This window comes from Ranitomeya imitator, chromosome 1 (genome assembly GCF_032444005.1).
Source record: "Ranitomeya imitator isolate aRanImi1 chromosome 1, aRanImi1.pri, whole genome shotgun sequence".
NCBI classification, from domain to species: domain Eukaryota; kingdom Metazoa; phylum Chordata; class Amphibia; order Anura; family Dendrobatidae; genus Ranitomeya; species Ranitomeya imitator.
In genome coordinates this window covers 711,604,866-711,629,456 of record NC_091282.1, presented here as the reverse complement: position 1 = coordinate 711,629,456, position 24,591 = coordinate 711,604,866, and the positions used below count along the sequence as shown (strand labels likewise).

The 24,591-nt window shown below is 48.7% G+C and overlaps 1 protein-coding gene across 1 annotated transcript; it reads right to left on the bottom strand.

The window, feature by feature from the left end:
• Window positions 1-317: 317 nt before the first annotated feature.
• On the bottom strand, window positions 318-24,351 carry LRRC14B (leucine rich repeat containing 14B). The gene is made up of 2 exons (XM_069732187.1): window positions 23,401-24,351; window positions 318-1,025 (listed from the first exon to the last, which is right to left on the bottom strand). Exons 1-2 carry the CDS (start codon window positions 24,303-24,305, stop codon window positions 383-385), a joined length of 1,548 nt encoding a protein of 515 aa, XP_069588288.1. The 5' UTR covers window positions 24,306-24,351; the 3' UTR covers window positions 318-382.
• Window positions 24,352-24,591: the final 240 nt, after the last annotated feature.

Below are 24,591 nucleotides of genomic sequence, written 5' to 3'. Positions count from 1 at the left end.
TCCATTGTTTCTATGTGAGATAATCGTCTCCAGAGAAGCCTGGCATCCACTCCCTCATAGAGAAGACAGGAGCTAAGCCGAGTGCTCCTGTGCATGGAGGAGTTGGGAGAGGTCACTGTCAGCCCAACTATCAACTGAACCATCTTTTGGCCGACAGCAATTTAGAGCTTTTGGCTACTGTTGAAAGCATACCTTATTATCCTAGATATTGTGTATTTTTTTTACTCTTTTCATTTATTTAATTTTCTGGATCACAATATATCTTTGAGCATTTTTACTACAGTCATGTAGTGGGAGGATTGACAAGAGACTTGAGGTCAGTTGTAATCTCGACATCGAACTTAAAGCCCTTTAATTTATTTTTTTTTCCAAACCCTGACCATTACAATTTTTGTAGTGATGTTGTGAAACTCTGCAGAGCTTCTTTGAATGAATTCAATAAACCAACCCCCAGTTCCTTGCTGGTCTCTTCAATAGCAGGATCATAGCTGACAAAAAGAGGGGTGACAGCCGATATGTCATCTCGATTCGCCTGAACCAAAATGCGCTGCAGAGATTCCTTCACCATATTAAATTTTTGACTGTCGAATTTTGTAAGAGTCATTTCATCGAGGGGGTAGCTGACATCAGGAGGATAGCAATCTTTTGGGACTGGAAACTCAACATACTTCAACATTGGCAAATTGACAAGAACTCTGAATATTCGCCTGAGACTTACAGAGGTCAGAGGATTCTGCAGAAATTTAAATTCTTTGAGTTTGAGGCAATTCACCAATCCCATTTCCATGACATGGATATTCATGTCTCCAAGATCACATTCTTCCAAAACCAATGTCTTTAGAGTCAATGAAGCTTTTTTGAGAAGTTTGAAGAAGGTTGATGGGAAGAGTTCTGTAATATTGTGACCACTGAGGTCCAGGAACTCCAGATGTTCAGCATGAAGACTGTTTGCCAAGTATGCCATGTCTACCTGGTTCAGGGAGCAATTGCCTACTTCAAGAACTTTCAGTGGGGTCTGCAGTGGGCTAAAAAGGAAATGACAGAAATACTATTATAAGGGGGCAGCAGTAAGAGTACCAATGCTAGATCTGAGTAATTATATGGGAAAAAAAGAAACGTGCTTCATAGGACCGTAAGGATTAATGAGGTATGGGAGAGCACAACATCCAGCAGAGCTTCTGAGTGATTGGATGGCTGCCATACCTCTCCTCACCGCATATCTGTCTGAGAGTTTGGTAGAGAATCGTAGTAGTTTGTCAAAAATTGTGGTTGCCGGTTGGGTCCTATTCCACTGAAATAATCTATAGCTGTGCTACTACCAGGCACAATGCTGTTTCAGGGTAAAAGAATGGCAAGTCAGCTACAGCTCATCCCAAAATCCCCATAAGCCATAACAATCCCCGATTACAGGTTTATTCATGATGATAACAGGCTGGACCGAAAAAAAGCCACCAACTATGATGACCAGAATGTGGTAGAAGAAATCCAGCCCAGTTCTATAACATCATCAGCTTTATTTGTATATGATTAAAACATGTTCAAATTCATCATTAGTACAGAGATAAACATCAACACTTTTCAGGTACACTCAGAAGCCTCACTCATGGTATCACTGGACCAATGCCTGTGTCGGGTCTTTCTTCTGGTCCATTGTCAAAATGCGTAGCCTCCTTTTATCATGAACAAACCTGTTAATTTTCGCCTCTCTCTTAATAAATCAGCAACACCATTGGTTACCCCTTTTTGTTCCCCATTATTTAACTACTTATAGACAATGGGCAATTATTATGACTGATCGTGATTTTGGGTCTAGCTGCAGTTGACTTACCGCTCTTTGACCATGAAACAGCATTGTGGAACACATCCTTATAAGATCGTCTCAGTCGAATAGATGCAATCCCCTTTTTTTCTAACTACTACCATAGAATTATCTGCCATCCTCAAAATTGTTGTATACATTGGAGTCGCCCACCTGGGCATTGAGGTACTCGGTACCGGGTCTGGTTGCACTTAAAGAGGATGTCACAGTGGCTGCGCCCAGGGCCACGGGCTTTTCAGGTGCTACTTCACCTTCAGGCGTGGTGTGGGCAAATAACATACAGTCCTATGCCCTCCGGTTCTGCTATGTGTCCTGGAGCACAACACAGCCTCAGGCTCCCGGTGCCCGGTTCCTGCGCTTTGGCTCTGAGGGTGCCCAGTCACAGTTCCCCTCTGAGCCCCTACCTTTCTCCACTGTACTCCTTTCCTCAGAAGCTCCACCACTTTCAACCCCTCGGGTTCACTTCCTTCCCAGGAGCTGCAGCTCAATCCTGGCTGCACAGCTCTATTGTCTGCTCTCAGTTCCAGACTTTCTTCTCTCTCCCCTCCCTCCAACAGACTGCCTAACTCCTCCTCCAGATCAGAACACTTAAAGCTGGGGAAGCCTCCATGAATCCGGGTCCTGAGCTCCCCCTTCTGGCCTGGATTCGGAATGTATTGAATGTGGGTGCGTTACCTGGTAAAGAGAATCCTTCTTGCCTCCAAGCATGACATTACCCTCCCCGAAGGGAAGGCAACATCACCGTAAAAACCGGTTACCTGGGGTGTTACACATTCATAGTCAACAAAACGTTAGGAAACAATATATGCAAAGTGACTGTTGATATGGATTGTTTCCCATATCATTGAGATTCATAATATAATGAGAATTATGCAATTACTACCCTGAATAATAACAGCATCAAGCAAGAGACATGTAAAGCAATGGACTCACTGGAGATGTAGAAGCCTCTTAAAGGGAACTTGTCAGGACATTCTTATTAGTGATGTAAAATTATACTTTTTTATAGAAATCTAATGTATCAGTCATGAGAAATCTAGTGTAGAAGTCATGTGTAAATCAGCCTGGAAGAGCACTGGAGAGGCGTTAATACATTTTTACTGCTTCTTCGAAGTACACTGACACGCCCCCAGTTCCAGTGCACTTCTATCCTGATTTACATGTGGCTCTTACACTAGATTTCTCAGGATCTCTACAGAAAAAAGCATTATTTTATTGTGGAACAAGCACCTATGCAGCCATGCGCCTGCTTCCATATGTAAAAACATGCTAACATGTTCCCTTTAAGTGTTAGGATTTTGTAAAATATATTTTAAACAATATGCAACATCTGAATGGTAAAAAAATAGGAAACCAGACTGCAGGGGACAGCCACATGTGAATAAGGTCTTGAAGAACCACTGATACATGGAGAACCTGAGTGGGCAGAGAAGGACACAAATAGTGATTCAAAGTGCATTAGTGACACTGATTTTGTCAAACCATATTACTATCCACCTCCCTGATAACATGGATTGGACAATTTCTGCACAGATATTTGGAGCCTCGATGAAAAAAAATCCATAGTGGAAATAAATAGCATGATGCTGCAGACTTGTGGCTGCTATGAAACATCCAGAAAAGTGGACTGCCATGGTTTTTGAGTCATGGGTGTTATACCTGATGCTATGGTGTAACTGAAAGATCTGGTTAATATCTACTACTTAGATTGTCTAATACAGCTCAGAAATTAATAAGCCCACCACTATTAGCAAATCACTGTGGGTGATAAAAAAGCAAGAAATGTGATGTTCCTTTTCAACATGAAAATAATATATATTGTATATATTATATGTATATTTTTTTGCAGATAACAGTCAATGCATTGGTGGAAGATGGAGGAGCCAGCTAGTTCTCCCACCAATCAGTGTGTGCGACTGAGACAACAGACGCAAAGACATCACTACACCACGTCTGCTGTCTGGGGGCGTCAGTGCACCGAAGACTAGAGCAGAGCGCTGGGGGAACAGGAGCAAGGTGAGTATCTTTTGTATATATACACGTGCTTCTCACAAAATTAGAATATCATCAATAAGTTAATTTATTTTAGTTCTTCAATACAAAAAGTGAAACTTACCGTATTTTTCGGACTATAAGACGCACCGAACCATAAGACGCACCCCAAATTTGGGGTGAAAATTGCAGAAAAAAAGATTTTTTATAAGATGGGGGTCCGTCTTATTGTCCGAATTTAAGATCTCTTACCTGAGGGCAGGCAGTGGCAGAGCAGGGTCACAGGAGGCATGGTGGTGGCAGAGGTGAGGTGATGCTGAGGTGCGGTGGGCGGAACGGCATGCACCTGAGCAGGGTCCCATCCTGCTTAGGTGGGAGACGCCATGGCCTGGTGTCCATGGGGAGGTTGCGGCAGTGCTGTGGCGGCGGCAGATGTGCGGTCACATCCTCAGGTGGCGGCAGCCATGGTCCCTTCCACATTTGAGGTGACGCCACGGCAGTATTGAAGGAGAGCAGCAGAGCTGGGTGAGTCACGGTTTTCCCGGTGGCGGCGGGCTTACCGGCATTGTGGCGGCGACAGAGGTGAAGGGATGATGTGGCACGGTGACCGGTATGGCGTGAGCAGGGTCCCGTCCAGATTTGAGGTGAATCTGCGGCCCGGTATTGAAGGAGAGCAGCAGAGCTGGGTGAGTTACGGTTTTCCCGGTGGCGGCGGCCATCTTTCTGAGGCCGCGCGTGCGCAGATTGAGTTTTCTGCTTCCTGGGGCTTCAGGAAAATGGCCGCGGGAGGCCGCGTGTGCGCAGATAGAGATCGCGGCGGCCATTTTCCTGAAGCCGAGATCTCAATCTGTTAACTCGGCTTCAGGAAAATGGCCGCCCTGCTCACGCCATTCCAGTCACCGCGCCACATCATCCCCGCACCTCTGTCGCTGCTACAATGCCGGTAAGCCTACGTTCCAACTATAAGACGCACCCCCCATTTTCCACACAATTTATTTGGGGAAAAAGTGCGTCTTATTGTCGGAAAAATACGGTAAATATTATATAGAGTCATTGCACACAGAGTGATATATTTCAAGTGTTTATTTCTGTTAGTGTTGATGATTATGGATTTAAGTCATTATCTCAGTAAATTAGAATACTTTATAACACCAGCTTGAAAAATGGTTTTAAAATCCAAAATGTTGGCCTACTGAAATTTAGGTTCAGTAAATGCACTCAATACTTAGTTGGGGCTCCTTTTGCATCAATTACTGCATCATTGCAGCGTGGCATGGAAGTGATCAGCCACTACTGAGGTGCTATGGAAGCCCAGGTTGCTCTGATAACAGCCTTCAGTTCGTCTGCATTGTTGGGTCTGGTGTCTCTTAACAATACCCCATAGATTCTCTATGGGGCTAAGATCAGGTGAGTTTACTGGCCAATCAAGCACAGTGATACTGTTGTTTTTAACCCCTTTCTGTCATTGGACGTACTATTCCGTCCATGTTGGGTGGGCCTTAATTCCCATGGACGGAATAGTACATCCAGCACGATCGGCCGCGCTCACGGGGGAGCGAGGCCAATCGCGGCCGGACGTCAGCTGCCTATCGCAGCTGACATCCGGCACTATGTGCCAGGAGCGGTCATGGACCGCCCCCGGCACATTAACCCCCGGCACACCGCGATCAAACATGATCGCGGTGTGCCGGCGGTACAGGGAAGCATCGCGCAGGGAGGGGGCTCCCTGCGTGCTTCCCTGAGACCCCCGCAGCAACGCGATGTGATCGCGTTGCTGCGAGGGTCTCTTACCTCCCATCCCTGCGGCAGGCCAGATCCAAAATGGCTGCGGCTTCCGGGTCCTGCAGGGAGGGAGGTGGCTTACCAAGTGCCTGTGCAGAGTTGGCGCTTGGTAAGCCTGCAGCCCTGTAAGTCAGATCGCTGATGTTACAGAGTGCTGTGCAAACTGTCAGATCAGCGATCTGTGATGTCCCCCCCCCGGGACAAAGTAAAAAAGTTTAAAAAAAAATACAGCATCATCAGAAAAAAAATAAAAAAGTTATAGTCCTCAGAATAAAGCGATGCAAAAATAATTATTTTTTCTATAAAATAGTTTTTATCGTATAAAAGCGCCAAAACATACAAAAATTATATAAATGAGGTATCCCTGTAATCATACTGACCCGAAGAATAAAACTGCTTTATCAATTTTACCAAACGCGGAACGGTATAAACGCCTCCCCCAAAAGAAATTCATGAATAGCTGGTTTTTGGTCATTCTGCCTCACAAAAATCGGAATAAAAAGCGATCAAAAAATGTCACATGCCCGAAAATGTTACCAGTAAAAACGTCAACTCATCCTGCAAAAAACAAGACCTCACATGACTCTGTGGACTCAAATATGGAAAAATTATAGCTCTCAAAATGTGGTAACGCAAAAAATATTTTTTGCAATAAAAAGCGTCTTTCAGTGTGTGACGGCTGCCAATCATAAAAATCAGCTAAAAAACCCGCTATAAAAGTAAATCAAACCCCCCTTCATAAATCCCTTAGTTAGGGAAAAAATTTAAAATTTAAAAAATGTATTTATTTCCATTTTCCCATTAGGGTTAGGGTTAGGGCTAGGGATAGGGCTAGGGCTAGGGTTAGGGCTAGGGTTAGGGTTAGGGCTAGGGATAGGGTTGGGGCTAGGGTTAAGGCTACAGTTAGGGTTGGGGCTAAAATTAGGGTTGGGGCTAAAGTTAGGGTTAGGGTTTGGATTACATTTACGTTTGGGAATAGGGTTGGGATTAGTGTTAGGGGTGTGTCTGGGTTAGAGGTGTGGTTAGGGTTACCATTAGGATTAGGGTTAGGGGTGTGTTTGGATTAGAGTTTCAGTTAGAATTGGGGGTTTCCACTGTTTAGGCACATCAGGGGCTCTCCAAACGCAACATGGCGTCCGATCTCAATGCCAGCCAATTCTGCTTTGAAAAAGTAAAACAGTGCTCCTTCCCTTCCAAGCTCAACCTTTGGGGTCCAATTTCTCCTGTTACTATTGGGAAAATACAAAACTGGGGGCTAAAAAATAACTTTTGTGGGAAAAAAAAGATTTTTTATTTTCACGGCTCTGTGTTATAAACTGTACTGAAATACTTGGGGGCTCAAAGTTCTCACAACACATCTAGATAAGACCATTCCATCTAAGTCTGCATTCCAAATGGCGCTCCTTCCCTTCTGAGCTCTCCCATGCGCCCAAATGGTGGTTCCCCCCCACATATGGGGTATCAGCGTACTCAGGACAAATTGAACAACAACTTTTGGGGTCCAATTTCTCCTATTACCTTTGGGAAAATGCAAAACTGCGGGCTAAAAAAATATTTTTTGTGGGAAAAAATTTTTGTTTTCTTTTTACGGCTCTGCATTATAAACGTCTGTGAAGCCCTTGGTGGGTCAAAGTGCTCAAAACACATAAGTTCCCTTCCGAGTGCGCCCAAACAGTGGTTTATCCCCACATATGGGGTATCAGCGTACTCAGGACAAATTGTACAAAAACTTTTGGGGTCCAATTTCTTCTCTTACCTTTGGGAAAATAAAAAATTGGGGGCGAAAAATAATTTTTGTGAAAAAATATGATTTTTTATTTTTACGGTTCTGCATTATAAACTTCTGTGAAGCACTTGGTGGGTCAAAGTGCTCACCACACCTCTAGATAAGTTCCTTAGGGGGTCTACTTTCCAAAATGGTGTCACTTGTGGGGGGTTTCAATGTTTAGGCACATCAGTGGCTCTCCAAACGTAACATGGCGTCCCATCTCAATTCCAGTCAATTTTGCATTGAAAAGTCAAATGGCGCTCCTTCGCTTCCGAGCTCTGTCATGCGCCCAAACAGTGGTTTACCCCCACATATGGGGTATCGGTGTACTCAGGACAAATTGTACAACAACGTTTGGGGTCCATTTTCTCCTGATACCCTTGGTAAAGTAAAACAAATTGGAGCTGAAGTAAATGGTTTGTGAAAAAAGTTAAATGTTTATTTTTATTTAAACATTCCAAAAATTCCTGTGAAACACCTGAAGGGTTAATAAACTTCTTGAATGTGGTTTTGAGCACCTTGAGGGGTGCAGTTTTTAGAATGGTGTCACACTTGGGTATTTTCTATCATATAGACCCCTCAAAATGACTTCAAATGAGATGTGGTCCCTAAAAAAAATGGTGTTGTACAAATGGGAAATTGCTGGTCAACTTTTAAGCCTTATAACTCCCTAACAAAAAAAATTTGGGTTCCAAAATTGTGCTGATGTAAAGTAGACATGTGGGAAATGTTACTTATTAACTATTTTGTGTGACATATCTCTGTGATTTAATTGAATAAAAATTCAAAGTTGGAAAATTGTGACATTTTCAAAATTTTCGCCAAATTTCCATTTTTTTCACAAATAAACGCAGGTAATATCAAAGAAATGTTACCACTATCATGAAGTACAATATGTCACGAGAAAACAATGTCAGAATCACTGGGATCCGTTGAAGCGTTCCAGAGTTATAACCTCATAAAGGAACAGTGGTCAGAATTGTAAAAATTGGCCTGGTCATAGTAACATAGTAACATAGTAACATAGTTAGTAAGGCCGAAAAAAGACATTAGTCCATCCAGTTCAGCCTATATTCCATCATAATAAATCCCCAGATCTACGTCCTTCTACAGAACCTAATAATTGTATGATACAATATTGTTCTGCTCCAGGAAGACATCCAGGCCTCTCTTGAACCCCTCGACTGAGTTCGCCATCACCACCTCCTCAGGCAAGCAATTCCAGATTCTCACTGCCCTAACAGTAAAGAATCCTCTTCTATGTTGGTGGAAAAACCTTCTCTCCTCCAGACGCAAAGAATGCCCCCTTGTGCCCGTCACCTTCCTTGGTATAAACAGATCCTCAGCGAGATATTTGTATTGTCCCCTTATATACTTATACATGGTTATTAGATCGCCCCTCAGTCTCTTTTTTCTAGACTAAATAATCCTAATTTCGCTAATCTATCTGGGTATTGTAGTTCTCCCATCCCCTTTATTAATTTTGTTGCCCTCCTTTGTACTCTCTCTAGTTCCATTATATCCTTCCTGAGCACCGGTGCCCAAAACTGGACACAGTACTCCATGTGCGGTCTAACTAGGGATTTGTACAGAGGCAGTATAATGCTCTCATCATGTGTATCCAGACCTCTTTTAATGCACCCCATGATCCTGTTTGCCTTGGCAGCTGCTGCCTGGCACTGGCTGCTCCAGGTAAGTTTATCATTAACTAGGATCCCCAAGTCCTTCTCCCTGTCAGATTTACCCAGTGGTTTCCCGTTCAGTGTGTAATGGTGATATTGATTCCCTCTTCCCATGTGTATAACCTTACATTTATCATTGTTAAACCTCATCTGCCACCTTTCAGCCCAAGTTTCCAACTTATCCAGATCCATCTGTAGCAGATGGTCATTAACGTGCAAACAACCCTTGGGGGTAAAGGGGTTAAACTAGGTATTGGTACTTTTGATAGTGTGAACAGGTGCCAAGTCCTGCTGGAGAATGAAATTTCCATCTCCAAAAAGCTTGTCAGCTGAGGGAAGCATGAAGTGCTCTAAAATTTTCTGGAAGATGGTGTCACAAACTGACACGGTTAACGTCCAGTGGACGACGCAACAAACACAACAACGTGTAGGAATGAGGAGAGGAAAGTCCTCACAGTAGGGAACAAGGGATGGGGCATCTCCTGAGCTCCAACCTGTGACTGTCCCTAAATTAACCTAATGCCCTAAGCCCCCCCCCCCCGTCGCCGTCACGTGCCTGGGTCCCTAACTGTCAACTCACTACTCTCTGGCTGGTGCACTGGCCGGCAAGGATGCTAGCCTCACCACTGTGGACGGTGAACAACAAAGGGAGAGGGACAATAACAAGACAGAAAGAAAAAGGGGAAGTAGTACTTAACACTGTCCCTGCTGTAAAGCACCACACAGCTGAGGATAAGGCTCCCAGACCACGAACTCCAAGAACATAGCAGAAGCACCACTGAAACCAGAGAGCTCTTTACTCCAGGCTTGATCAACATAGAAAACTATCACCGACAGTCAGCTGATGGATTATGTGACTTTTAATGAATGGTGGGAGTGATCACCACCCACATCAGCTGACTAGCAACAAAGCAGCTGCCAGCAAGGGGAAACTATTATTTACCCTTGCTGACCCAAAAGGAAAAAAAGCTACAATTAAATTATAGCAGAACAAGAGCTGACACAAATCCAAAAATGAATCATGACAGACCGCTGCGCTGACTTTGGTCTTGATAAAACACAATGGACTTACACCAGCAGATGACATGGCTCCCCAAACCATCACTGATTGTGGAACTTCACACTAGACCTCAAGCAGCTTGGATTGTGGCCTCTCCACTCTTCCTCCAGACTCTGGGACCTCGATTTCCAAATGAAATGCATAATTAACTTTCATCTGAAAACAACACCTTGTACCATTGAGCAACAGTCCAGTTCTTTTTCTCCTTGGCCCAGGTAAGATGCTTCTGGCGTTGTCTATTGGTCATGAGTGGCTTGAGACAAGGAATGTGACACTTGCGGTTATCCTGGTTGCTTGTGCACCTTTTTCTACCACAGTTTTTCCTTCCAATCAACTTTCCATTAATATGCTTGGATACAGCACTCTGTGAACAGCCAGGTTATTTACCAATGACCTTTTGTGGCTTACCCTCCTTGTGGAGTGTGTCAATAACTACCTTCTGGACATCTGTCAAGTCAGCAGTCTTCCCCATTGGGGCCTACTGAAACAGACTAAGGGACCCTTCTAAATTCTTAGGAAGCCTTTGAAAGTGATTTTTGTTAATTATTGTAATTTACTGAGTGTAACGGGGTCTACCAAGCTGGGGTACCTCTTTCAGTACCACCCCGTGTTTCAGGAGGTCAACTCTGCTTTTGCTGGATTTTGAATGAAGGACGCTGGCTGGAATTCCTTGATTACGTGAGAGCATATAAAAGCTGACTTCTACTCCACGTATTTCCAGTCTAAAAGAACACACTTTATTTTCAGCACACAGAATATATAACACAGATACACAGGGCAGGCCAATAGAAAAAGCAGGCCAGACATACATTACAATAGCCGCAGGGGGCCGGAGCCTGCTGATATTTACTGTGGGAATTACAAATGTGGGGGAGGACAAAGGGGAATATCGTGTCCCCTCTGCCCAGGGGCGCAGCCTGTGGGCTGATGCATTTCACATGGAACCTATTATACATAATATATACTGCATAACATATTCTTGGTGTTGGGGGTTCTGTAACACGGCTCCCCTTTTCAGCGACGCGATCGGCATACACAGTCTGATCCTTAACGGATCGGTTAGGGGATTACCGAAGTTTATGGGGTTGGTACAAGTTCCGTTTGTCGACTTAGTCCATCAGTATTACCGTTTTGTTTGCCGGGTCTGTAGTGGATGGTGAAGTCCAGAGGTTGTAGGGCTAAACTCCACCGCAGTAATCTGGCGTAGTCTCCGGAGACCCGATTAAGCCAGACTAGGGGATTATGGTCCGTTAGGAGGGAAAACTGTCGTCCATACAAATATGGTTGTAACTTTTTGAGTGCCCATACTATTGCCAGGCACTCCTTTTCGATGGCCGCATAGCTCACTTCACGGGGCAGTAGTTTCCAACTCAGGTAAGCTACCGGGTGTTCTTGGCCGTCCGGCCCGACTTGGCTTAGTACTGCCCCCAATCCAAACATAGAAGCGTCTGTGTGAACAAGGAAACGTTTAGTTGGATCGGGGGCGGCCAATATAGGGGTATTGGTGAGGGCGTCCTTTAGCTGGCGGAAGGCTTCCTCACACTCTGGGGTCCAGGTTACCTGGCGGGGTTGGTTCTTACGGGTCAGATCAGTGAGGGGCTTGGCCACGCTGCTGTAATTGGGAACGAATTTCCTATAATACCCTGCTGTCCCTAGAAACGCCATGACCTGGGTTTTAGTGCGTGGGGTGGGCCATTTGGCTATGGCCTCAATCTTGGCTGGTTCTGGTCTCTGTTTCCCACTTCCCACCCAATGCCCTAAATACTGAACCTCTGCTTTGCCCACGTGACACTTGTTTGGGTTCAGGGTGATTCTGGCCTTGTGGATCCTGTCTAATACTGTCTCTAGGTGATTTAGATGCTCTTCCCATGTCACGCTGTAGATGGCGATGTCATCCAAGTAGGCACACGCATAGTCCTGGAGACCATCCAGAAGCCGGTCAGCCAGCCTCTGGAAGGTCGCCGGGGCAGTCTTCATCCCGAATGGCATAACTCGAAACTGGAATAAGCCAAACGGGATGACAAATGCCGACTTGGGAATAGCATCAGGACTAAGGGGAATCTGCCAGTAGCCTTTGCATAGATCGATGGTGGTCAAATACTTTGCCCCTGCCAGCTGTCTAACAAGTCATCCACACGCGGCATGGGATACGCATCTGTCACTGTTTTCTCATTGAGCTTACGATAGTCTACGCAAAACCGTGTAGCCCCATCCTTCTTGGGCACTAACACTACGGGGGATGCCCAGGGACTATCTGACTCTTCAATGACCCCTAAACGCAACATCTCTTGTATCTCTTGTCGCATCCCTTCTCGTACAGACTCAGGGACGTGGAAGGGGGGTTGTCGCAGGGGGGTCTGATCCTGGGTCTCAACCTTGTGTTGTGCCAGGTGAGTGTACCCGGGTTTCCCCGAAAACATCCTCTGTCGCTGCCTCAACAACTCCTCCGCCTGCTGTCTCTCCCGGGGACCTAAGTCTTCACCCCAGTGTACCTGGTCCCATGTTTTAGACTGAGTCCTCTCCCCTAAGACATCAGGCAAGGGAAGTCCGGCTAAATCCTCTGCTTCAGGTGCACAGATGGCCACTACGTCTTCAGGGCGCTCCTGATAGGGCTTCAGCATATTCACGTGGAACATGCAGATAACCCTGGGGTCGTCACAATCGGCGACATTATAGGTGGTGTCGGCTATTTTCCCCACTACCTGGTAGGGCCCCTGCCATGCAGCTTGGAACTTGTTCTGCCTAGCGGGCTCTAACACTAGGACCTTCTGCCCTATTTCCAAGGTGCGCTCTCTGGCCCTCCGATCGTACCATACGCGCTGGTGCCGCTGGGCCACCTGCATGTTCCCACGTACAGCCTGGGTCAGCTCCTGTAGGCGGTCCCGGAATTCCAGCACATAGGGTACAATAGGTACCCCTTCTATGATGCCCTCCCCTTCCCAGTGTTCTAGCACTAAGTCAAGGGGTCCCCTTACCCGTCTCCCGTATACCAGTTCGAATGGGGAGAACCCCGTGGATTCTTGGGGCACCTCTCGATAGGCAAACAGGAGGTGAAGCAAGAATTTCTCCCTGTCCCTGTAGGTCCTGGTAAAAGTCCCAATGAGTTGTTTTAACGTCCCGTTAAAGCGTTCACACAACCCATTGGTTTGCGGGTGGTACGGGGCACTTCTAATGGACTTTACGCCGCACAGCTTCCACAGTTGGTTGGTCACCTCTGCTGTAAACTGGGTACCCTGGTCTGAGATAATCTCCCGGGGAAATCCAACCCGTGAGAAAACCTGGAGCAGGGCAGCCGCCACCGTCTCTGCCAGTATGTTAGGTAACGCAACCGCCTCTGGATATCGTGTGGCATAATCTACCACTGTCAATATATACCTTTTCCCTGACGGACTGGGTTTGGCTAATGGCACTATCAGATCGACCGCTACTCGGCTAAATGGTTCCTCCACAATGGGGAGGGGGCGTAATTTGGCCGTGCATCGATCTCCCCTCTTGCCAATGCGCTGGCAACTGTCACAGGTCTGGCAGCATTGACGAACATCATAGGTTACCCCTGGCCAAAAGAAGTTTTGTGTCAGACGATGCCTGGTGCGACTGACGCCGAAGTGCCCGGCCAAGGGTATGTCAGGAGAGATTCGCAGTAACTCCTGCCTATACTTCTTGGGAACTACCAGCTGTCGTTTGATAGTGGGGCTCGTCCCTGTGTGGTGCTGCTCTGTGATCCGGTAGAGGAGTCCCTGCTTCCATATAAACTGTTCCCCTTCCAGTACCCCTCTCCCCTCCTGTGCCTTCCCACGATATCCCTCCAATGAAGGATCCTCAAGTAACTCCCTCTTAAATTCATCTGGGGTGGCCCAAGAAATGTGTCTGGCTATGGGAATACGTGTAGGGCTGGGATGTCTTACCTGGGCCTCCTCTGAGTGTGATTCCACCTCCGCAGCTCGAGCTTGTCTCCGGGTGGTCACAGGATATGTCTCAGCCAGAGGGGCAACCGAGAAGGCAGACAACAAGGCAGACAACATTTCCCAGCAAAACGTCTGCAGGCAAATCCTCCATCAAGCCGACCTCAACAAGGCCATCCCCAACTCCCCAGTTCAGGTGAATCCTGGCAGTGGGCAATCGATGTAAGGCTCCCCCTGCTACACGGACTGCCACTGTCCGGTCCGTCTTCTCTTGGTCCCGGACGAGATGAGGCTTCACAAGGGTCAAAGTTGCTCCGGAATCTCTTAGTCCCTGCATGCGTTTCCCATTAACCCACACTACCTGTCGATGCTGTTGTCGATTATCTGCCCGGGCTGCCTGCACGGGGTCTACTTCATGCAGCACTTCCTCCATGTCTTCCACCCCTTGGTTAGTTGTAGCCCCCAATGCCGGGTCAGCTTCGCCTTGGTAGCAGTGTACGGCGGCCCGGCGGAAGGTAGCTGTTCCCGCCTTTGGCCACTGGGTATGCTGAGTCCGGTTGGGACATTTTCTTTGCAGGTGGCCCAGCTGACGGCAGGTGTGGCATCGTGCCCCAGGGGAACTGTGGTAGGCCGGGTTTCTAGCTGGTCCCCCTACAATCTTCGGTGGTTTGGGGCCCTCCAGGTCCATGGGCGGACCTCTAGTGACCATCTTTGATCCGGACAACTGAGGCCTCCTGGCGTCATGATGTTCATCGGTCAGACGAGCGGCTTCCTCAAGAGTCATTGGTCACCTGCCCCGAAGCCATTCCTGTGTCTCGGGGTTTAGTCCATTAAAGAATCGTTCTAACAAGAAGAGCTGGAGGACGTCCTCCTTAGTGGTTGCTTGGCTCCCTTGTACCCACTGTAGCAGTGACCGCCGTAATTTACAGGCCCATTCAGCGTGGGTATCAGTTACTCGTTTTATAAGTCTGCGGAACTTTTGGCGGTATGCCTCTGTTGTCAGCGCATACCGGGCCAAGATCACTTCTTTGATCCGCTCATAGTCCATACAGTCCTCATCAGGTACCGTGCGATAGGCGTCCGCTGCCCGGCCTGTCAGCTTGCTGGCCAGAATCTGAACCCGTTCCTCCGGCTTCACTTGATGAAGGGCACACTGCCGCTCAAAGTCCTGCAGAAAGCCATCAATGTCTTCCTTTGCCTCCCCAAACTGTCGGAAGGCATTATACTGGATCTTTTTGTGGCTTACTGTTGAAGGTACCTGGGCGGAGGCCAGAGCTCCCCCTGCTCGCTGACTCTCCTCTCTCCACCCTGCCATCTCCATCTTGGCCAGCTCCACTTTGGTCTGCTCTGCCATCTCCATCTTTTCTAGCTCTATCCTGGTCCGCTCGGCCATCTTTTCCTTCAGATCAGTACGCACATCAGCCATCACCTCTCGTATAATCTCTAATGCAGGGTTTGGGCCATAGAACGCCAGTCTGTTCTTTACCTCCCTCTGGAATTCAGTCTCCTCCACGTTCACATTGGGGGGCGCTGCACTGTCGTGTTCCATGATGGCTGCTATCAAATCCGCTTATGTTTTGTTGCTGGCGATTAACCCTCGGGCTTCCACCAGATCTTTTAATGTAGTCCTCTTTAACTTCTGGTAGTTGTCTAGTTGTCTTCCATTCATTCCTTTCCTCCTGTAGAAGGGATATCACATCCCGCTGTCTGCCACCAGTGTAACGGGGTCTACCAAGCTGGGGTACCTCTTTCAGTACCACCCCGTGTTTCAGGAGGTCCACTCTGCTTTTGCTGGATTCTGAATGAAGGACGCTGGCTGGAATTCCTTGATTACGTGAGAGCATATAAAAGCTGACTGCTACTCCACGTATTTCCAGTCTAAAAGAACACACTTTATTTTCAGCACACAGAATATATAACACAGATACACAGGGCAGGCCAATAGAAAAAGCAGGCCAGACATACATTACAATAGCCGCAGGGGGCCGGAGCCTGCTGATATTTACTGTGGGAATTACAAAGGTGGGGGAGGACAAAGGGGAATATCGTGTCCCCTCTGCCCAGGGGCGCAGCCTGTGGACTGATGCATTTCACATGGAACCTATTATACATAATATATACTGCATAACATATTCTTGGTGTTGGGGGTTCTGTAACACTGAGATAATAACTTTTGGGTTTTCATTGGCTGTAGGCCATAATCATCAACACAAACAGAGATAAACACTTGAAATAGATCACTCTGCTTGTAATGACTCTATATAATATGATTTTCTCTTTTTGTATTGAAGAACTGGAATAAACTTTTTGATGTTATTCTAATTTAGTGAAAAGCACCTGTATATACATGTATATATACGATGTGTGCCTGGATATAGGGGTCTCATACTGTGTATAGGGGGACTGTGTGGGGACTCATACCGTATATCTGAACGCTATGTGGGGCTGATACTGTATATACAGAGCCTATATGGGGGCTCATATTGTATGCAGAGGGATGTGTGTAGGCTCGTACTCTATATAGGGTGCTGTATGTGGACTCATACTGTATATAGGGAGACTATGTGGGGCTCATTATATATATATAGGGGGGCTCGGTGTGTCCCATACTGTATATGGAGGGCTCATACTGTAGATATGAGGACTTTGTGGGGGCTCATACTGTATAGGGGGACTGTGGGGCTCATACTGCATATACAGAGGCTGTGTATGGGCTCATGCAGTGTATAGGGGTGACATCATACTTAATTCTGCTTAATATTAAGTTATACAATTAAGATAAAATAATAAATAATAATAAGGTGACCTGAGTATAAGCCGAGACCCCTAATTTTGCCACAAAAAAAACTGGGAAAACTTATTGACTTGAGTATAAGCTTAGGGTGGAAAATGCAGTAGCTACTGGTAAATTTCAAAAATAAAAATAGATACCAATAAAAGTTAAATTGATTGAGACATCAGTAGGTTGATGATGGGCCCCATAAGATGCTCCATACAAAATACACCCCATATAATGCTCCATAAAGTTCATGATGGGCCCCATAAGATGCTCCATATTACAATATGCTCCATATAATGCTGCATGAAAGGTTAATGATGACCCCATAAGATGCTGCATAGAATACTATGCCCCATATAATGCTGCACAAAGGTTGATGGCCCCATAAGATGCTCCATAGAATATTATACCCCATATAATGCTGCACAAATGTTGATGGCCCCATAAGATGCTCCATAGAATATTATGCCCCAAATAATGCTGCACAAAGGTTGATGGCCCCATAAGATGCTCCATAGAATATTATACCCCATATAATGCTGCACAAAGGTTGATGGTCCCATAAGATGCTCCATAGAATATTATGCCCCATATAATGCTGCACAAAGGTTGATGGCCCCATAAGATGCTCCATAGAATATTATGCCCCTTATGCTGTTGCGATAAAAAAAAAAAGACATACTCACCTCTCGTCGCTGGGGGTCTGGTGCCGATGTCCTGAGCACCCGGGGACACCGACGTGCTATGCGGGCCAGGTACCAGTGTCGCCGCTGGCGTAAGCCCCCTGGCACTTGCGATATTCACCTATTCCACTGCAGCGCACCGATGTGTCTTCCGGGTCTCTGCAGTGCTGTTCAGGCAGTGAGCAAGCACTAAACACGTCATCGCACCATCTGACCTGAATGTCACAGCCTATGGGAGTGGAGTCGTGTCCATATTCATTATTTTAATGAGCAGTACCACGTGGCCGCTGAACACAGGAAGAGCTGCGGGTGCCGGAGACCATCGGAGAAGCAGGGAAGTGCAGAGACCGCGTTGGGAGCAGGTGAGTATGATGTGACAGCCAGCACTCCTGCCACTCCCCCGCCGACCCCCTGGGACAATGACTCAAGTATAAGCAGAGAGGGGTAATTTTAGCCTTAAAAAAATGGGCTGAAAATCTCGGCTTATACTCAAGTATATACGGTATAATCAGGGCCGCCATCAGGGCATTACAGCCGTGACTGGCGTATGGGGCCCGGTGAGCAGAGGGGGCCCGCATCGGGCCCCCTCTTATCTGCTCATCGGGCCCCTACCGGCAGCCGCAGGCTGAACCGGGCCTTTAGCCGGCGCTGCAGCTGTTTAACGCTATTGACGTCAATAGTTAACAGCCGCCAGACACATGGGGGGCAGAAAGCTGGACACAGGGAGGGCAGAAAGCTGGACAAAGGGGGGGGGGGGGCAGAAAGCTGGACACAGGGGGGGGCGGCAGAAAGCTGGACACAGGGGGGGGGCAGAAAGCTGGACACAGGGGGGGGGCAGAAAGCTGGACACAGGGGGGGCAGAAAGCTGGACACAGGGAGGGCAGAAAGCTGGACACGGGGGGGGGGGGGGGGGCAGAAAGCTGGACACAGGGGGGGGCAGAAAGCCAGACACGGGGGGGGGCAGGGGGCAGAAAGCTGGACACGGGGGGGGCAGAAAGCTGGACACAGGGGGGCAGAAAGCTGGACACGGGGGGCAGAAAGCTGGACACAGGGGGGGGGGCAGAAAGCTGGACACAGGGGGGGGCAGAAAGCTGGACACAGGGGGGCAGAAAGCTGGACACAAGGGGGGCAGAAAGCTGGACACGGGGGGGCAGAAAGCTGCGCACAGGGGCAGAACGCTGGACACGGGCAGAACGCTGGACACGGGCAGAAAGCTGGACACGGGCAGAAAGCTGGACACAGGAGTAGAAAGCTGGATACAGAGGGGGCAGAAAGCTGGACACAGAGGGGGCAGAAAGCTGGACACGGGGGCAGAACGCTGGACACGGGCAGAACGCTGGACACGGGCAGAACGCTGGACACAGAGGGAGCAGAAAGCTGGACACGGGGGCAGAACGCTGGACACGGGCAGAACTCTGGACACGGGGAGAACGCTGGACACTGGCAGAACGCTGGACACGGGCAGAAAGCTGGACACAGGGGGGGCAGAAAGCTGGACACAGGGGGGGCAGAAAGCCTGACACGGGGGGCAGAAAGCTGGACACGGGGGGGCAGAAAGCTGGGCACAGGGGCAGAAAGCTGTGCACAGGGGGGGCAGAAAGCTGGACACAGGGGGGGGGGCGGAAAGCTGGACACAAGGGGGCAGAAAGCTGGGCACGGGGGGCAGAAAGCTGGACACGGGGGGCAGAAAGCTGGACACGGGGGGGCAGAAAGCTGGACACAGGGGGGTCAGAAAGCTGGACACAGGGGGGGCAGAAAGCTGGGCACAAGGGCAGAAAGCTGGACACGGGCAGAACGCTGGACACGGGCAGAACACTGGACACGGGCAGAACGCTGCACACAGGGGCAGAAAGCTGGACACAGGGGCAGAAAGCTGGACACAGGGGCAGAAAGCTGGACACAGGGGCAGGTAGCTGGACACGGGCAGAACGCTGGACACGGGCAGAAAGCTGCACACAGGGGCAGAAAGCTGCACACAGGGGGGGCAGAAAGCTGGACACAGGGGGGGGGCAGAAAGCTGGACACAGGGGGGGCAGAAAGCTGGTCACAGGGGGGGCAGAAAGCTGGACACGGGGGGCAGAAAGCTGGACACGGGGGGGCAGAAACCTGGACACAGGGAGGGCAGAAAGCTGGACACGGGGGGGGGGGGGGGCAGAAAGCTGGACACAGGGGGGGCAGAAAGCTGGACACAGGGGGGGCAGAAAGCTGGACACAGAGGGGGGCAGAAAGCTGGACACAGGGGGGGCAGAAATCTGGACACGGGGGGCAGAAAGCAGGACACGGGGGGGCAGAAAGCTGGACACAGAGGGGGCAGAAAGCTGGACACAGGGGGGGCAGAAAGCTGGGCACAGGGGCAGAAAGCTGGACACGGGCAGAACGCTGGACACGGGCAGAACGCTGGACACGGGCAGAACGCTGCACACAGGGGCAGAAAGCTGGACACAGGGGCAGAAAGCTGGACACAGGGGCAGAAAGCTGGACACAGGGGCAGGTAGCTGGACACGGGCAGAACGCTGGACACGGGCAGAAAGCTGCACACAGGGGCAGAAAGCTGCACACAGGGGGGGCAGAAAGCTGGACACAGGGGGGGGCAGAAAGCTGGACACAGGGGGGGCAGAAAGCTGGACACAGGGGGGGCAGAAAGCTGGACACGGGGGGCAGAAAGCTGGACACGGGGGGGGGCAGAAACCTGGACACAGGGAGGGCAGAAAGCTGGACACGGGGGGGGGGGGCAGAAAGCTGGACACAGGGGGGGCAGAAAGCTGGACACAGGGGGGGCAGAAAGCTGGACACAGAGGGGGGCAGAAAGCTGGACACAGGGGGGGCAGAAATCTGGACACGGGGGCAGAAAGCAGGACACGGGGGGGCAGAAAGCTGGACACAGAGGGGGCAGAAAGCTGGACACAGGGGGGGCAGAAAGCTGGACACAGGGGGGGCAGAAAGCTGGACACGGGGGGCAGAAAGCTGGACACAGGGGGGGCAGAAAGCTGCGCACAGGGGCAGAACGCTGGACACGGGCAGAAAGCTGGACACAGGGGCAGAAAGCTGGACACAGGGGCAGAAAGCTGGACACAGAGGAGGCAGAAAGCTGGACACGGGGGCAGGAAGCTGGACACGGGCAGAACGCTGGACACGGGCAGAACGCTGGACCCGGGCAGAAAGCTGGACACAGGGGGGCAGAAAGCTGGACACAGGGGGGGCAGAAAACTGGACACGGGGGCAGAAAGCTGGACACAGGGGGGGCAGAAAGCTGGGCACAGGGGCAGAAAGCTGGGCACAGGGGGGGCAGAAAGCTGGACACAGGGGGGCAGAAAGCTAGACACAGGGGGGGCAGAAAGCTGGAGACGGGGGGGCAGAAAGCTGGACACGGGGGGGCAGAAAGCTGGACACAGGGGGGTCAGAAAGCTGGACACAGGGGGGCAGAAAGCTGGGCACAGGGGGGGCAGAAAGCTGGGCACGGGCAGAACGCTGGACACAGGCAGAACGCTGGACACGGGCAAAACGCTGGACACGGGCAGAACGCTGCACACAGGGGCAGAAAGCTGGACACAGGGGCAGAAAGCTGGACACAGGGGCAGAAAGCTGGACACAGGCACAACGCTGGACACGGGCAGAAAGCTGCACACAGGGGCAGAAAGCTGCACACAGGGGCAGAAAGCTGCACACAGGGGCAGAAAGCTGGACACGGGCAGAACGCTGGACACGGGCAGAACGCTGCACATAGGGGCAGAAAGCTGGACACAGGGGCAGAAAGCTGGACACAGGGGCAGAAAGCTGCACACGGGCAGAAAGCTGGACATGGGCAGAATGCTGCACACGGGCAGAAAGCTGCACACAGGGGCAGAAAGCTGGACACGGGCAGAAAGCTGGACACGGGCAGAAAGCTGGACACAGGGGCAGAAAGCTGGACACAGGGGCAGAAAGCTGGACACAGGGCCAGAAAGCTGGACACGGGCAGAAAGCTGCACACAGGGGCAGAAAGCTGGACAGGGGCAGAAAGCTGGACAGGGGCAGAAAGCTGGACAGGGGCAGAAAGCTGGGCACAGGGGCAGAAAGCTGGGCACAGGGGCAGAAAGCTGGGCACAGGGGCAGATTGCTGGACACAGGGGCAGATTGCTGGACACGGGCAGAATGGAGAAACGGGGCATGATTGGAGACACAGGGGGCAGGGTGACAGACAAGGCGGCATGACTGGAGACACTGGGGCATGACTGGAGACAGATGGGGCAGAATTGAGACACAGGGGGCATGATTGGAGACGGGGCAGAATGGTGATACGGGCATGATTGGAGACACTGGAGACAGGATTGGAGACAGATGGGGCAGGATCATGGGGCAGGATGGATACGATGGAGACAGATGGGGCAGGATGGGGAGATCATATGGGACAGGATGGATACTCATTAGGGCAGGATGGGAGAACATATGGCTGACGCCAGGAATGAGACACACGGGGGCTAGGATGGTGAATATTATTACCATAGGGGCTAATTAAGGGATATTATTACTGCAGTGAGGTATTTATTTTATTTTTTGAGTATACTGTTCTAAATGGGGGGGGGCGGTCCTATTATTCTGTAGAGTGATACTATGTTGCCTTCTTCATGTGGTGTAATGTAGAAGTTGGGAAAATTAAGTAATGTGTTCTGGAAGTGGAACTCGAGATAACGGTGTTATTTCCTGCAGAGACGAGTCCTGGCTGGATGAAGTGATGGCGGTCTGTGCTGGATGAAAGATGAAGGACTTCACCTAGAGACGTCACTGGTGAGTCAGTGTGTTACCTATACAATGACACTATACACTGTATACTATATACAGAGGTCCTGTGTATAATGTCACCAGTGATCACTGGATTACCTATACACTATATACAGAGCTCCTTTGTATAATGTCACTGGTGATCACTGTATTACCTGTACACAGACACTGCATACTAGGTACAGATCTCCTGTGTATAATGGCACTGATGGAGATCGTATTGTGTTTTTTTTATTATTGATCAGTATTGTAGTATTCAGTCACTATGTGGTGGTAATATGTGGTCTGGTCATGATGTTGTGGTATTTGTTCCTTGTATTTGATATTATTCGATCACTGTGGTGGTAATATGTCATCTGGTCATGGTGTGGCGGTATTTGTGCCTTGTAGATAGTATTATAGGTCACTGTGGTGATATGGTGTCTGGTCATGGTGCTGTGGTATTTGTTCCTTGTATGTGGTATTATAGGTCATTTTAAAAATTGAAAAATAAATAAAAATATACCTAAATTGTATTGCATATTTTAACAAATATTTAATAGGTTACAGTAGAGTAGGGCTTAGCCAAAAGTGTCTACCTTGTCATTTTGGTGGCTTAAAAAATCTTTTGGCCAAAACAAAAGCTGCCAGCTATATGTGTGATCTGGTGATGGGAACTGTTAGTGTGTTATGGATGAGAAGTGGAGTTTTTCCAAGAAAGTGGTGGGACTGTGGACAGTTTAAGGGGTGGAGCGTGGAGGCGGGGCTGGGGTGGAGCCTGGGCGGAGTCTCAATGAGGCCCCGGAAATTTTGCCAGTATGGGGCCCTGAAATTTCTAGTGGCAGCCCTGGGTATAATAAATAATAATGAGCAGAATTAATTTTGGCCTATTGGTTCGGCCCTCTGCAACAGTCATGTGCCCCCCCTGGAAAAGTAATTTCCCACCCCTAGTCTAGACTGTAATATGTGAATTGGGGTGAATTCAGACGTCTGTGTATCACTGTCGGAGTACGGACCACAATGCATAGACTGGCAGAGAGTATTCTGAAACTGACATAATCATAGGGATATATGATGCTGTTGAGTCTAGGACAGGAGACCCAAGGCCAGTCCATACACGGACGTCTGAAATCAGCTTACTTTTCGTAGAAATCATTTTTATTTATTTTGAGATATATGAAATGAAGGAAATGTACCTGAGCAACTTTCTCAGCCGTCCTGTAAGAGTAGAGAAGGAAACACTTAGCTCTGTAAGATGGACCATGTTGCTTAGTTTCTCGCCAATGGTACTTAATACGGCATCATCTTCTGGTGTATAATGTGCAACATTGAAAGTCCTTGTTGGCAGGGTGAGAGACCGAAGATGTGGGAAAGTGAGATTATTTAGAAGGACCTCAAGATGGTAATCTTGTAAGCGGACGTTGTGAACTATTTCCAACTTGTGGATAGAATTGGGCTCAACAAGTTTTATGATATAGAAAAGCTTTCTCAAGGCTAAATTATCTACCCTAAAGTCTACACATCTTATCTTCAGGGGGCAGTGACATCGCATCAGTAAGGCTTGAACCACAAGTTCATAGTTCCTCTCCGTGACAAAGAGGTTACAGAAGATATCGATTTCGATGTTAAATATGGAGGAATGAAAATCAAATCTCTGAATCTCCACCAGAATTTCAAAACATAGCTGTGAAATCATTTCCGTCCTTGCCCACCTTCCCAGTGACTTCTTACATTGGCATGGCTGAATCTCAACGTCTTGAATTGCCGTCAGGTCCACAACTTTAAGTCTTTTTGCATAAGTGGCTGAAGAATTCAGTACATAGCTCTTCAAGCCCTTCAGACAAGCAGACAGGCTTCGCTGGCATGCCCGGTGGCTGATATCTTCAGGGTAGTCTAGTGTCTTGCCTAGTAGCTGGCCAAAGTTGAATTCTTGCTGAGGCCAGTTCTCCAGCAACAAAACAATTAATTCTTCTTTTTCATGCAAGAAGCAAGCCTTGAGTAAGAGGGGGTACAGATTATGTGCCAGGTTCCTGATATGTTCCTTAGCATATTCCTGGTTGGATATTAAGCTCTCCGCCCCGATAAATCTCAGTGTCTTCATGTCGTATTTGATAATTTTCCTTCCCGTCTTAGTCACCGTTTCGTTGCTCTCTGGAGCTCACCGTGTCATGACACGTTATTTTTAGTTGCAGCTGACACTGGAATTTGTTGGGAGATGAAAACCTCCAGCCACTTGTCCGTCTCATTTTTATAAACTAGTTTGTCAGCCAGTATTTCCATAGTGCTGTGGATTATCACAGAGCGCAATTCAAGTCTATGGATCCATGAAAACTCAGGCAGCTGGCTAGTTGCAGGCCAGCGCTGTCCATTTTTTGCAATTGTTTCAC

Excerpts from the sequence above, each read along its gene's own strand:
- LRRC14B (XM_069732187.1), bottom strand. The coding sequence starts at position 24,305 with ATGAAGACACTGAGATTTATCGGGGCGGAGAGCTTAATATCCAACCAG. Across the intron at positions 1,026-23,400 it reads CGGCTGAGAAAGTTGCTCAG|CCCACTGCAGACCCCACTGA; the intron begins GTACATTTCCTT and ends TTTCCTTTTTAG.